We start from the raw sequence: 13,636 nt of genomic DNA, 5'->3' as shown, positions 1-13,636 counted from the left end.
TACGAAAACTAATTATGAAATACTTAAAAATTTCCATTCAACAATGACAGTCTGGTTTGATTTCTATTGCAAAATCGGTTTTGTCCTTACGTTTACATCACTTGTTATATGGCAATATAACAGTAAGTGGGAGATACGTGTATCTACTTGAAGTCTTGAACCCATTCCAGTAAGAGAACTAATTATGTAATACTTTAAAATTGCCATTCAACAAGGACAGTGTTAATGTTTGAAAGGTATGCCTGTTGTTCACAAATGGTTAGGCATCAGATGCAACAATGAATAGTTAATCATCGATAACTGCAAAAGTCTCGCCCATACACAAATATAAGACTCAGATTAAAACATGTATAAACTTTTATTACTAAAATGACAACACTAAGTGATTAATTATCTCACGTTTACAGGCATGAACTTTACTATTAACACTCATAACAAGTTTGTTTTTTATAAATAGCGATACATTTTATCACAATGTACATGTATACATTTGAAAAAGTATTGACATTTTTACATCAGGCAGAGCAGGTACTTTCATTACGTTATTGCAAGATTTGCAACAAATATTATATTAATTTATATTTGGTGCGATTTTTAAGTTCTATTATTTCTAATTCTAGGTGAATGAATTGACTGAGAAGAACTTTTATTTAATGTTTATTAAACCATCAAATGGGTCTTATTTCAACTTTACGTATAAATCAATGATCGCATCAAAATAAAAAGTTATCATTAGCAATGCCTAATGATGGACACTATTACTTTAGTTTTCTTCAAAAAATTCAAACAAACTGTACATATTATTACATAAAACTCGCAAACAAACAACTATATAAGCATTATATCTGTAATAATTGTTGAAAGCATTATCATGACTGTCAAAAATCAGCTTTAAGTAAATCTCCCACCCGAATATGTTTGGTCATGGACCAAATAGTCATTCATTTAAAAAATCATTGGGGAAAGAATATACATGAATGTTGTGGCTTCCGCATTAAAGACTCATACACGCATCACAATTGTATAGCTAATAATATACATTGATTTGCTTAAGCACACATACATTCATAAAATGTGTCGTCATACAAATTAACATGTATTCACAACATGATAATTTCTTCTTGACAACAAGAAGGCTATTTAATAAGTGTTTGAATGTGCATGTTTGTAAAACAGTAAAGTGAATACCTTTGAAAATGCATTCAATAATTTACACATCTTACTCCCACATATTCTTAAGATATCATTCAATATTCTTATTATAATATTAAGCTTGATTTTAGACATTAAAGTATTTAGAATCATATTTGTCGGAACTTACATTTTTTATTTCCCAAATGTAACTTTTGTTTAATGTTGATAAAATATTTCTAGTAAAAAGAATGACTTAATTCAGATGACATTACAAACACGTTTACCACATTAAACTCTCCAAATTTACCTGATTGCTTGAAATAAATTATTGAAAGTAAAACGCATAATTTTCAAAAAATGACTATTTACATAATTTACATTTAAGGCACAGAGTGTATTAGTACACCAGACACGTAAATATATAATGATGATGATAATATGCACATTTTTTATTCATAGGAAAAGTGGACAAAACGACTGGTTACTTAAAACAATCCATAATCTCTGACGAAAATCTGATTGATTTTAGGTGTGAATCTCTAAAGATACATATAGAGAACAAAAACAAGCATATAATTAGTAAATAAATAACTACCTAAAATTAATCTTATAAGAAAACTTCTAAATGAATAATTCAAGATTGAATTTTAATTTTTGTACTTTTCTTTGGCACAATTATTGATCAATTTTTAAAAAATAATAAAGTTGTGTTTATCTAAAAACTAAATGGACACATTTTAATATAATATATGTTATCATATTTTATTTCTCAACCACTAAAAGGAACATTGGTTAACTCCCAAAAGAACAGAAGCTATTGTCCAACATTATAGTTTAACTATAAATGAAAATTGCACTTGATAACACATGTATACATACATGGGTAAATGAAAAATAGCAGCGGCATGCACAAATGTGTTTAACATGTATTCCTCATGTGGCCAGATTAGCTACAGACCAGCCTGCGCAATTGCGGTGTCTGGCCAGATTATACAGATGCACAGGTTGGTCTGGAGCTACCCTGTCACGTAAAGCATAAAAGCACATTTTTGCATGACCCAGCTCAAATGATAAGTATGGGCATCACATATATTTTAGAGGTTTTACAAAGAAAAACATATAAAGTATGGCACCAAACAGTAGTTCTATATGGAAAACAGTGAACACCTTATTTGAAAGTGAATCATACTTAAAGTGTAGTGTGTATAGTCCTATTACACAATAACAATATTGCCAACAGATTTGAGTTAACAAAACAACTTAAAGTGAATTTACATCTACATCAAACAATATAAATAAAAAAACAAAAAACATATTGTTTACACAGGCACACATTTCTACATCCAACCTCAAATGCATGTGAATAAGAATGTTTATGCAAGTGTTGACATCCTTTTTAACAAGTCGTGCAGTTACCACATGAGGAATACAGTATTTGAAACAAGAAAGAGGGCGCATAATTATATACCAATAAGAACTAACTCATTTGTTCACAATATATCGTTAAAAACCTTCACTTTATTGTCAAAAATGGATTACAAATGTTAGAATTCAATTATCTTAATTGGATCTTTGTAAAAAATAAGGTTTATCAAACACTGACATGTTAAGGAACATAAGGCTTATAGTTATCTCACCTGTTTGTAATAGAGATACCACAGTGACAAGATAGACAGTTACATTTATTATTCACATGACTATCACAATTGCTGTATCACCTAGTGATGAGTTTAAACTTAAAAATACAAAACATACTTTTTTTAAATATGACAGTTCATTTTAGCAAGCCAAGTCAATAACAGGTCTAGTGTATCATTCACTTACTTCCAGTCAAATTTAATTAATACAAAAAAAGCAATTATATATATGGGCCGTGCTCTGTGAAAAGGTGGTTTAATGCACGTCCGCACAGGCTAGTCAGGGACAACACTTTCCGCTTTTATGATGTTTTTTGTTTCAAGACAGACTCTTCTTACCGAAAATCAAGTTTAAGCGTAGTGTCTTCTGTGATTAGCCTGTGCAGACTGCACAGGCATATCTGGGACAGCACTTTACGCATATGCATTAAACCACCTTTTCACAGAGCGAGGCTCATATGGAGAAGTTTATTGGATCTAAAATGTTTCTGAAGCATCAACTTGACAATATGTTTACTAAAATTATTACAGAGACTTTGGTTTAAGATTTCTTCATGAGAAAATCTATTACTACTTTCTTATTAAATTAAATGGCTCTTTTCTTCCAATTAATGCCATTTTAGGCAAATTACTAAGTTGTTTTTATATTAACTATTTATGTTGGAATGTAGGGCTTTTGAACAGAATGAGTTTATTTTAATGTTTGTCAAAAGCTATATTCTAAATGTAAACCAGTCCAGTGCCTAACGTATCACCACATAATGATAAAGTGTGACACTGTTGTTATCTGAGATAGAAATGGGAAGCAGGTACAAAAGTTCCAACTACATGTACTTGATTTGCTGTTTGAAATAATATGTAAGGATATAAACAATACCATTTTTTGAACATGTCTGTAGTTTATTTCCTTACAAAGACTTTATAGAATCCCAATGGCTGACACTTTTTCTTCCAATCAATTCAACTTTGCAACAGAAACATAGATAGTAAAAAACAAGAGGCAAACAACAACTAAATTATTTATTTTCATCAGGAATTAGCCTTAAAAGGTCATTCTTTTTAAGATTCTGAAGTCCAAAATCCTTAAAAGGATTTTCAAGTCCAAAATCCTTTACAAGATCCTCAAGAAATTCTATGAAAGGTTTAAGTTTCCTGTTCCCTTTAATCAACACTGAAAGCTTCACAGATACTACACCTCCAAGGCTAGAGTGGATTGCAGACTAATCTAAACCCAACAGAAACTTCTGTAGATATCAACAACATTTCTAACTGGATAGATGAATATTTTGGAGAGGTTCCTACGTGTATTTGTACTTGGCGTCAGGTGGGCCCTGCCTTACTCTATTATATTCTCCATTCTGTTCTGCAGGAACTAAATAAGCTTTTTCTTCGGGCCTTCGTCGTCTAAAGAATCCACACTGGAAAAGAGAGAATCTCTGTTAACCTTTTACAACTTTGATATGTATTTTGACATGTTTGTAGTCCCTTTGAAAGTTAAATATAAATAAAGATCTTTCTTACAAGATTCAAGTTTTGAAGCTTCATTTCCAACCATTAGATACTAATGAGCAGCAAACAGCATAAAACCTGAACAGACTGCGAGTTACTCACAGGCTGCTCTGGTTTTATGCTGTCTGCACATAGCCATTTTCACTTTGCCTCTGAGTGGGACAGGGTTAAGCAGATGTGTAAATCTGAACGGTGTCTTGGGAAATGGACATTTTGCCTTATTAAGAAGCCTTCGTAGTTCCAGACCAGCATTTGCATTCATGCTGTCTGGTCAGAGGCTTCCCCGTCCCCTATTTAGTCAACCATGGTTTCATGGTCTCTTTAGCAGATATTTAGAATCTTCATAAATGTAAACGGATGCAGTGGAATATTTGGAGCTACACTGATCCGATATGTACTAGTAACTTTCACACATAGCTGCAAAGTAAATTCTTTTTGTGGGTGATATTTTTTACACATTAAATAAATGCATTTGAAAATTTTACCATACAATTGTTATACTTTTAAAAGCAACATGGCATTAGATCTTCAGAGGCTGTAAGCAGGCGAGATATTTTTGTCATGTCAATGAAAAGATTTACCATCTTTCATATACCTAGTTTGATGTACTATTTCAGGTTAAAGGGGCCTTTTCACAGATTTTGGCATGTTTTGAAATTTGTCATTAAATGCTTTATATTGATAAATGTAAACATTGGGTGTAAAAATCTCCATTAAAAAAAATCAAGAATAAAATTTAAAAAAGAAAAAAAGGTAACCCTCAGCAGGGCTCGAACCACTGACCCCTGGAGTAAAAAGTTGACGACTTAGACCACTCGGCCATCCTTCCGGGTACAATGCCTGATGTATTTTATACTTCATACAAGCAATCCTCGTAGTTTCACAAAACATGATGACAACAACAGAACTCACCAAATAATTAATTCGTTTCGCGTTGAAATGCTTTATAATTTTCGGGTTTTTAAATCGTCAAAAGATGCATATAATGGCTATTTTAGAGCATGGTTAATAATCAGTAATACTGTTTCCGCACAAATATCATAACTACAACGAAAATTTGCAAATCTGAGACAACTTTGCTTCAATTTTGTCAATTTACTCAAACGTGAAAAGGCCCCTTTAATACATTGCTTATTTAACATCGTTAATGGATGGGCATTATTTCAGGGTATTCTGGCGTCTTTAAAGCCTTTCTACTGGTTGTTTTAATATTGATTATAACTGGTCTGATAACTATTTTGTTTATAACACATACACTTTCGTGTTGATGTTTGAAAGTGGTTGTAGCTATTATTTTACAAACTTTAAAGAATGCTTAGTAGAATTATAATGTAATAACTATACTTAATCCATATGAAGCACACGCTATAGGGTGGATAGAGCTCAGGGATCTATGATGACTTCAGAAAGACTGAAACTTTAACCAGACCTCAATGCAATAAACATCCATCCATCTATTCAAATTTCTTTCCCAACAAAAAACATTTGATCAGGGGAAGAAATCGAGGCTTGTATCCATTCCTGGAGTTTTCACTTACCCACCACAGCAGCACAATGAGAAGAAGCAGTACAAGTATTCCTGCCGCTATGGAGACGCCAATGATCCACCACTCCACACCCTTTCGCTTGGGGTGTAACCTCTCTGGGTTCACATATGTTGTCACCTGCAATGACAACAGAGCATTTTGTATGTTTGTTTGGATTTTTTACCAATATAACCCTTCACCTCTTAGATATGTATTTTGATGCATTTGTAGTCCCTTAGAGAGTTAAAATTAATCAAAGATATAAGTTTTTAACCCTTTGCATGCTGGGAAATTTGTCGTCTGCTAAAATGTCGTCTGCTTGATTTCTAAAATTAGCATTTTCTTCAATTTTTTCAAAGAATATTATCAGAATAGCAAACAGTTTGGATCCTGATGAGACGCCATTTTCTGTGGCGTCTCATCTGGATCCAAACTGTTTGCAAAGGCCTTCAAAATTCGGTTCCCGCACTGAAAGGGTTAAGGCTTCATTTCCAACCCTTAGATACCAATGAGCAGCAAACAGCATAAAACTTGAACAGACTGTGAGTTACTCGTAGGCTGTTCTGGTTTTATGCTGTTTGCACATAGCCATTTTCACTTTGTTTCTGAGTGGGAAAGGATTTTACTATTGTTTTAGTCATATCACAGCAGTCATTTAGCTTACACACACATTTCCTGAGTAATCTGGTTTCCCAATACTAAGTGCACATATTTGTGCCAGTAAGTGACAAGTACCATACTTAAATAAGAGGTTTGGTGGAAAATGCCTGTATATATCATTTCATAATAAGTTCAAAAAAAAGTTGTGTCTGGGCTGGGCATTGAACCTGTTATATCTCTCTATTTATATACATATATATAAATAGCAATTGTGCTAGCCAGCTGTAACAAGCATGCAACATAATGAGTCAAATCATATACATCCAGGTTTGAGAATTGCAGCATTAGAAATCAGCTCAATTTTGCATGAAATTGCAGTTGTGAGAATGTTTTTGTACGTATGTTAAATACCAATATTCATTACAAAGATACATATAAATGTAACAAGTATCAATCTTGAAATATTGATATCTAAATAAACGGCAAATTTAGATAGCAGGAATTTAAAAAAAATCAATAAAATTTAATATGATAGGTAATTAATTAAGTTGGCAGCGTTTGTGATGGCTTACAGTTTTCTTAGCCAAAATTTATAGAAAGCATGAAAAAAACTTCTCATTTTATATCTAGTGTCCATAGGAACAGATGCCCGCACATTAAACTGTCTTCACCATGTTGATGGAAAAAGTTGATTTTCGACGTTAAGTGTGACTTTGATCTTTGAAGTTAAATGCCAGGAGATAAACATGACATGTCTTCTTATGATAATAATTTACAGTAATATTTTAAATTGCAAGCTGCATGAACATTTTACAGCCCAGCCAAGCTGCGTTGCAGCCAAATATGACCTATGACCTCTTAATTTGACCTTGACTTTTGAGGTATGGAGACAGGTGTTACATACAACACATTGCCTTATAATTACAAAACTTAGCACAAAGCATCATAAACAGTATGTTAACAAAGGACTTATAGTTGCGTTACCTCTGTCACGGACATAGACAGTGTGCTTGTTGCTATCTTCATGTTGTATGGCATGGCAAGAACCTCTGCCTTTGCTTTTGACACAAAGTAAAAGGGTTGATCCAGTCGTTTCTGAAAACATATTGAGAAATACATTCATTTTAAGACATCTATTTCTGAGAAAAAAGTTTACAACCAATATTTTATTCTGATTTATTACATTATTTTATTATGTAATATTTATATACTGAAAATATATGAAGTAAAATGGTATGGACATTTATTTCTAAAGAACATGTTGCCACTTGACATCAACTCTAATCAGGGCACATCAACCAAAGACAGGTGCACTTATAGACTGAATTTACCTCAATTGATGTGCTTTGACTTACAATGATGATTCCGAGCACTATCAATACAACAACTGTCTGTTAAAGTATGTACAAAGGATATACCAAATCACAATGAAGTCTTAGCAAGGTAACTCACACATTTTTTTTATCTCGTTTTTTGTTAAACCCATTTATGCCTAGTGCACTCTCCCATCCTTCTAAATTGGATCAATTTATTTCCAAACTTAGGGATGTCTAGTATATTTATTTCTATATTTAGAATATTTCTTACAGAAATTCCTTTAAGCAAACAGCGCAGACCCGGATGAGACACCGCATCATGTGGCGTCTCATCTGGGTCTACGCTGTTTGCCAAGGCCTTTTTTCTAGACGCTAGGCATAAATGGGTTAAATATAGGGGTAACAATTGATTTAATTCAGATAATATTTTGCATTGTTAAAGGGCTAAGATTCACATGAATTTCATAATTGTATTTAATCAGAATTGTTCACAGTCTAAGACCTATGAGCCCATTCTACAGAATTGTTTCACTCAACCCCAATTGAATCCCATCAATTCACCAATGAGTCTCAATAGCATTATCATTCATCTCAAGTGACCACACAACCATGTAACCTACATGGACAAGGGTTCGAGTCCAGATGCGGCCGCGCACAGTGATGTTGACGCTCTTAAAGGGCTGGATCTCCCCTATGGTACAGTGGATATGGGTGCATCCCAGCTTCCCTGCCTCACATTCCTGTTAAACAGTTGAAATCAATGTAGGTCAAGTAATACTTTTTTTCTCTACTATGAAAATTATTATCTTGTGAAATGTTCCATACACAATGTTTTCTAGATCTTTTAAAAAATTAACCCTTTACCACTTAAATATGTATTTTCACGCATTTGTAGTCCCTTAGAAAGTTATATTTAATTTAAGACCTTTCTTACTAGATTCAAGTATTTAAGACTTCATCTTCAAACCTTAGATACTGATCAGCAGCAAACAGCATAAAACCTGAACAGACAGTGAGTTACATAGCAATTTTCACTTTGCTTCCAAGTGGGAAAGGGTTAACATGACAAATGTCCATAAGACAAGATGCACTCACCTTCCAATTCTGTATAAAAACTCAGCTTATTTAAAAAGCAAGATGTTGATGGCTTAATTTTTATTTTTTACCTCTAAGTGTGACCTTAACCTTTGAGTAAGAGCCCAGTTTTACACACAATACATTGTCTTATGGTGGTGGAAATAAATGCATATTTATTTGGAAATCCATAAATATAGGCAAAGTTATAGCTGAGAAAGGAAATTGTTCACCGACCTTCAGACGGACAGTAAAACAGCTATAAGAGCCTCCTTAAGTGCTTCAAAATTATAAGATGAAATATTTATTATTTAAAATTTACCGTGTCATAATATTATATCAAGTAAAACAAGAAACTGTCAGAGAAGGGTGATGCTCCCAAAAGGTTCACAATATTACACTATATATTCAGATAAAAGGAAACGTCTTAAGGGCACAGTAGTTGGGGGGACAATAATTTTTTTATAGAAAATTTCAAAGGGCCATAACTCTGTGAAAAATCATCCGACCAGAACCCGCTGATAATATGCACATAATCTCTTGGTAGTGAAGCTATTAAATGTTATTTCTAAAATCCTTGAAAAGGTAGTTTATGACCAGGTTGAATCTTATTTTAAAGATAATAAATTATTGTATAAATTTCAGTCAGGTTTTAGAAGTGGCTTCTCCACAGATACTTGTTTAATTCACCTAACAGATTTTATCAGGTATGAAAATGATAAAGGTAATATTGTTGGCATGGTTATGTTAGATTTACAGAAGGCGTTTGATACAGTCGACCACTCAATTCTTCTCATGAAGCTTCGTGCATCCAGTCTTAGTGATAGCGTTTTAAACTGGTTCAAATCATACTTGTCGGATAGAAACCAGCTTGTTGATGTCTCCGGTACCTTTTCTTCTAAGGCCAGTATAACCTGTGGTGTACCCCAAGGCTCAATCCTTGGACCCCTTCTTTTTCTTATTTACGTGAATGATATGTCAGCTGTGGTTAAAAATAAATTGTTATTATATGCTGATGATTCTGGAATCCTTGTTTCTGGTAAAAGTGTACTTGATGTTGAAAAGGCACTAACAGATGATATGAACTTGGTTAGCCAATGGTTGATCGACAATAAGTTGTCATTGCACTTAGGTAAAACTGAGTCAATTGTGTTTGGGTCCAAGCAAAAACTTAGGTCACAATCTAGCATTGATATATCTTGTAATGGTACACCCATTGCTTCTACATCATCCGTTAAGTATCTTGGAATTACCCTTGACCAAAACCTTTCTTTCTGCTCAATGGCTGAGTCTCTTTTGAAAAAGGCCAATTCTAGGTTAAAATTCCTTTATTGTAAGAAAGATTTCCTTACTTTGCATACGAAGAAACTTCTTATAATGTCACTGATTCAGTGTCATTATGATTATGCTTGTTCTGTTTGGTATAATAGTATAACTCAGTCTTTAAGAAATAAGTTACAAACCTGTCAAAATAAGTTAATTAGGTTTGTTCTTGACCTTGATTCTAGAGTTCATATTGACCAATCTCACTTTAAGTCCCTCAACTGGTTACCAGTTCACATGAGAGTAAATCAAATAATGTTATGTCATGTCTTCAAAATAAGAAATGGCCTTTTTCCAGATTACTTGAGTGAACACTTTGTTTCCCAAGATTCTATGCATAATTACAGCACTAGGCTTAGTAAAAAGGGTGGGTATTGTTTACCCAAGGTCAAATGTCATGGTTCCAAATCTTTTTCTTTTAACAGCATTAAACTCTGGAACTCTTTACCTGAGTCACTCACAGAGGTCAACAGGTTAGAAGGCTTTAAGGTTGCCATTAAAAGTCATTTAATGAATAATATTTAATTTTTTATATATGTGTATCTTTTCACTTTTAATAAGCAGATATTAACTTCGTCTCAGGTTTTTATTTTTAATAATTATTAGTTCATACTTCATAACATACATTTTAGCAATATATTTAATTTAGATAATTCTTGATACCTCATATTATCAAATTACAACTGTCAAAATATCTATGTGTTGCAATAATTGATAACATTATTAATTGATCTTAGTTTCCAGCTCCTGTCATATTTTCTGAGCACTACTGTGATAATTAGTTTGATCTCTTTTGAACGGTGATATATATTTTTTATTTCATTAAATAATTATTTTACTATGAACATAGTTATGTTTAAGGTCAACATAGTTATGTTTAAGGTCTGCCTCTTTTTGTCATGCCACCAATAATAAGGACCACAATGGAAATAAGGGCTTGCTCTTTTTGTGTTATCCTTGGTTTGGTGAGCATGTCATAGTTTATTGTACATGATATAGTTTTTAATAATTGCTTATTATTTTATTCTATGTTATGTTGTGAACTGTGTATATGCTTTCTATGCCGAAATAAATCTATCTATCTATCTATTCCCATAAAGTTTCATTGAATTCCAGTCATTAGTTGCTGAGAAATAGCCCGGACAAAAATTGTGCATGAACGGACGGATGGACGGACGCACACACGCACGGACAGACGAAGCGGCATCTATATGTTCCCCCTAAAATAAATTTTGGGGGAGCATAAAAATTGTTAAATGTATTTTTATTAATTCTTTGTGTTCTTTTTTACTTTTCTTGTAAGTTAACAATCTTCATACTTTACTTTTTGCATAGAAGTATTTATACATATATGTTCCATATATGTAATTGACACATTTATTTCATAAATTTAATATTGATTATTTCATAACATATACATAACTCACAATTCTTTTCAATTCTTTTGTAGATCTCTCCTGTATGTCCCTCTTCTCCTGATTTTTCTCGCCTATATCTTCTCCAGCTAAGGAACCACCAGTTGCCTCCCTTGAATGTCGCCTCACTTGACTGTAGTCTACGGCGATTGAGCGATTGTTACGACGATTTATTATAACAGGACTGTTGTCTCCATTGGTTTCTGTATAGGTATGTTTCTAAAAACATTTGGTATACATTGACAGGCTTTGTTTGTAGAAAAATAACATAATATTATTTTATAACAGAATACTAATAACTATATAATATTATTTTATTATGCTATAGTAAAAGCTGTATGTAGCCTCTTTTCCTTTATTTTTGACCACTTAAATTGACTTTTTATACTGAAAGAAAACCATTTCAAAATAAGTTTAATAAACATTTAATGAAATTGTTTATGTCTGTACAGCAAAACAAAGTCACAAAAAATACATATTTGATAACTTGTGTAATTATCTTGATATAACACATTAAATAAATCTTACTATAGTTTGATAAACACCAATGTACTGTTAACAAGAGAATAGATTCAACATTATTGGGATTTACACATAATGAGTAATATCATTTGATAATGGTCATTACAATTTAGTCTATAATTATAAAAGTGATTATATTTAGTTCTAAAACAACAGTTTTATGCCTGAGGTTTACTTCCATGTAAATTGAACTAACTAAGGCTATAAGTAGGTTTCCATCTGGGTTTACCCATCTTTTGAATGAGTCAAAAGACAAGTACAAGTATTTGCATCCAATTCTTAGGTATATAGTATAATTTATCCCATTTTCACCGTGACATTGACGGTATAACACGCTGTGGAATATACCTGTCGCGTGCACGGACTACTTTTTAAATGACGTTATGCGATATGTGCTAAAATTAGGTCAATATTGTTTGGGTCATTGATCGAATTATAAGGTCACCCATTAGAAGAAAATGTGCATATTTTGCAGAAAAAAATATATATGACATATTCAACAAAAGAAATGTTGAAATAAAATATTAAATTACACGATTTTTGTTTTTTTGTTATTTTTTTATTTATACTTACTTTACCACTGAATGATTTTTCATAAGAAACAAAGTCGACAAAACTTAAGCTTCACAATTATACGACCTTCAACCTTTAAATCTAGTCATATGACATAATTTTTCGCCATCCCTATAATGAATCAGCTGATTGATGGCGTCATAAAATGACATACTTATTGCTTCATTTTCCCCATTTTTTTGGACGATTTATTATAAACGCGACTTATTTCACATGTTTTCTACATGTACTGTATGTCGACATATCTGAATTGTCAATTGATCACATTTTCCTTATTTCGTGTTATGTGCATTGTTTATAACCAAAGCATATACTTTTGACATTTAACTTAAATATTAAGAATGTACAACAAGCCATACACATATCGCACAGTTCATGAATAATCTGCTATGTTTGCTTTCCTATTTAATTCACGTTAGGCATAGAGCTGTGTAAAGTATAAGATGGTAAAACTAGCACCACACTGGAATTGGGAACGTCCCATTTTGTACACGGGTATTTTCTACTCATTTATCTGTTGTGTACTGGAATGTTTTCCATTCTTTGTGTATTTATATATTAAATTATTTTCTCGTACAATAAGGGCATTTACCATAGATAAATGAAACATTGTGCAAGTTTAAACATAATTATGTTTGTATGCAGAAATCTGCAAATGCAACCGAGTTTACCAACGGCTCTTATTAGATAAACTGCTCCGGTTCATTTGAACAGCAGTAATGTAGAGTACATGACGTAGTGTGTGACGAAGAAGAAAGTTTATCGCGTTCATAAACTCATTTGAATAAAGTGATAGAATGGCATAAGCGTCTTTATTTAACTATGCTAAAATAATTATTAAAGACCCTAGATGCAAAATCGTCAATTATAGAGTTAAATGGATTATTAGATGGATTTTAAAGGATAATTAAAGGTAAGATACTAGTTCTTACGTGTTTTGATTTTTGTTTGTACTTTTGTCGTTCCCTGACCCTGTTCTCGGGGAAATGATTTTAACATGGGCGCCA

General features: G+C 32.5%; 1 protein-coding gene across 2 annotated transcripts in view; it reads right to left on the bottom strand.

Moving 5' to 3' along the window:
* Window positions 1-339: 339 nt before the first annotated feature.
* The window catches only part of LOC127863233 (integrin alpha-8-like), a 95,397-nt gene continuing 82,100 nt past the window's right edge, over window positions 340-13,636 (bottom strand). For both annotated transcript variants that reach the window (XM_052402615.1, XM_052402616.1), the window contains exons 25-29: window positions 11,547-11,753; window positions 8,343-8,462; window positions 7,391-7,501; window positions 5,819-5,944; window positions 340-4,189 (exon numbers count right to left, since the gene is read on the bottom strand). In XM_052402615.1, the coding sequence (XP_052258575.1) occupies window positions 4,070-4,189; window positions 5,819-5,944; window positions 7,391-7,501; window positions 8,343-8,462; window positions 11,547-11,753 (684 nt within the window). In that variant the 3' untranslated portion in view covers window positions 340-4,069. The remainder of the gene's footprint in view (window positions 4,190-5,818; window positions 5,945-7,390; window positions 7,502-8,342; window positions 8,463-11,546; window positions 11,754-13,636) is intronic.

The sequence above is a fragment of the Dreissena polymorpha genome, unplaced genomic scaffold (assembly GCF_020536995.1).
Source record: "Dreissena polymorpha isolate Duluth1 unplaced genomic scaffold, UMN_Dpol_1.0 chrUn003, whole genome shotgun sequence".
NCBI classification, from domain to species: Eukaryota; Metazoa; Mollusca; class Bivalvia; order Myida; family Dreissenidae; genus Dreissena; species Dreissena polymorpha.
The sequence above is the reverse complement of the archived record's forward strand: the minus strand, read 5'-3'. Positions and strand labels throughout refer to the sequence as shown.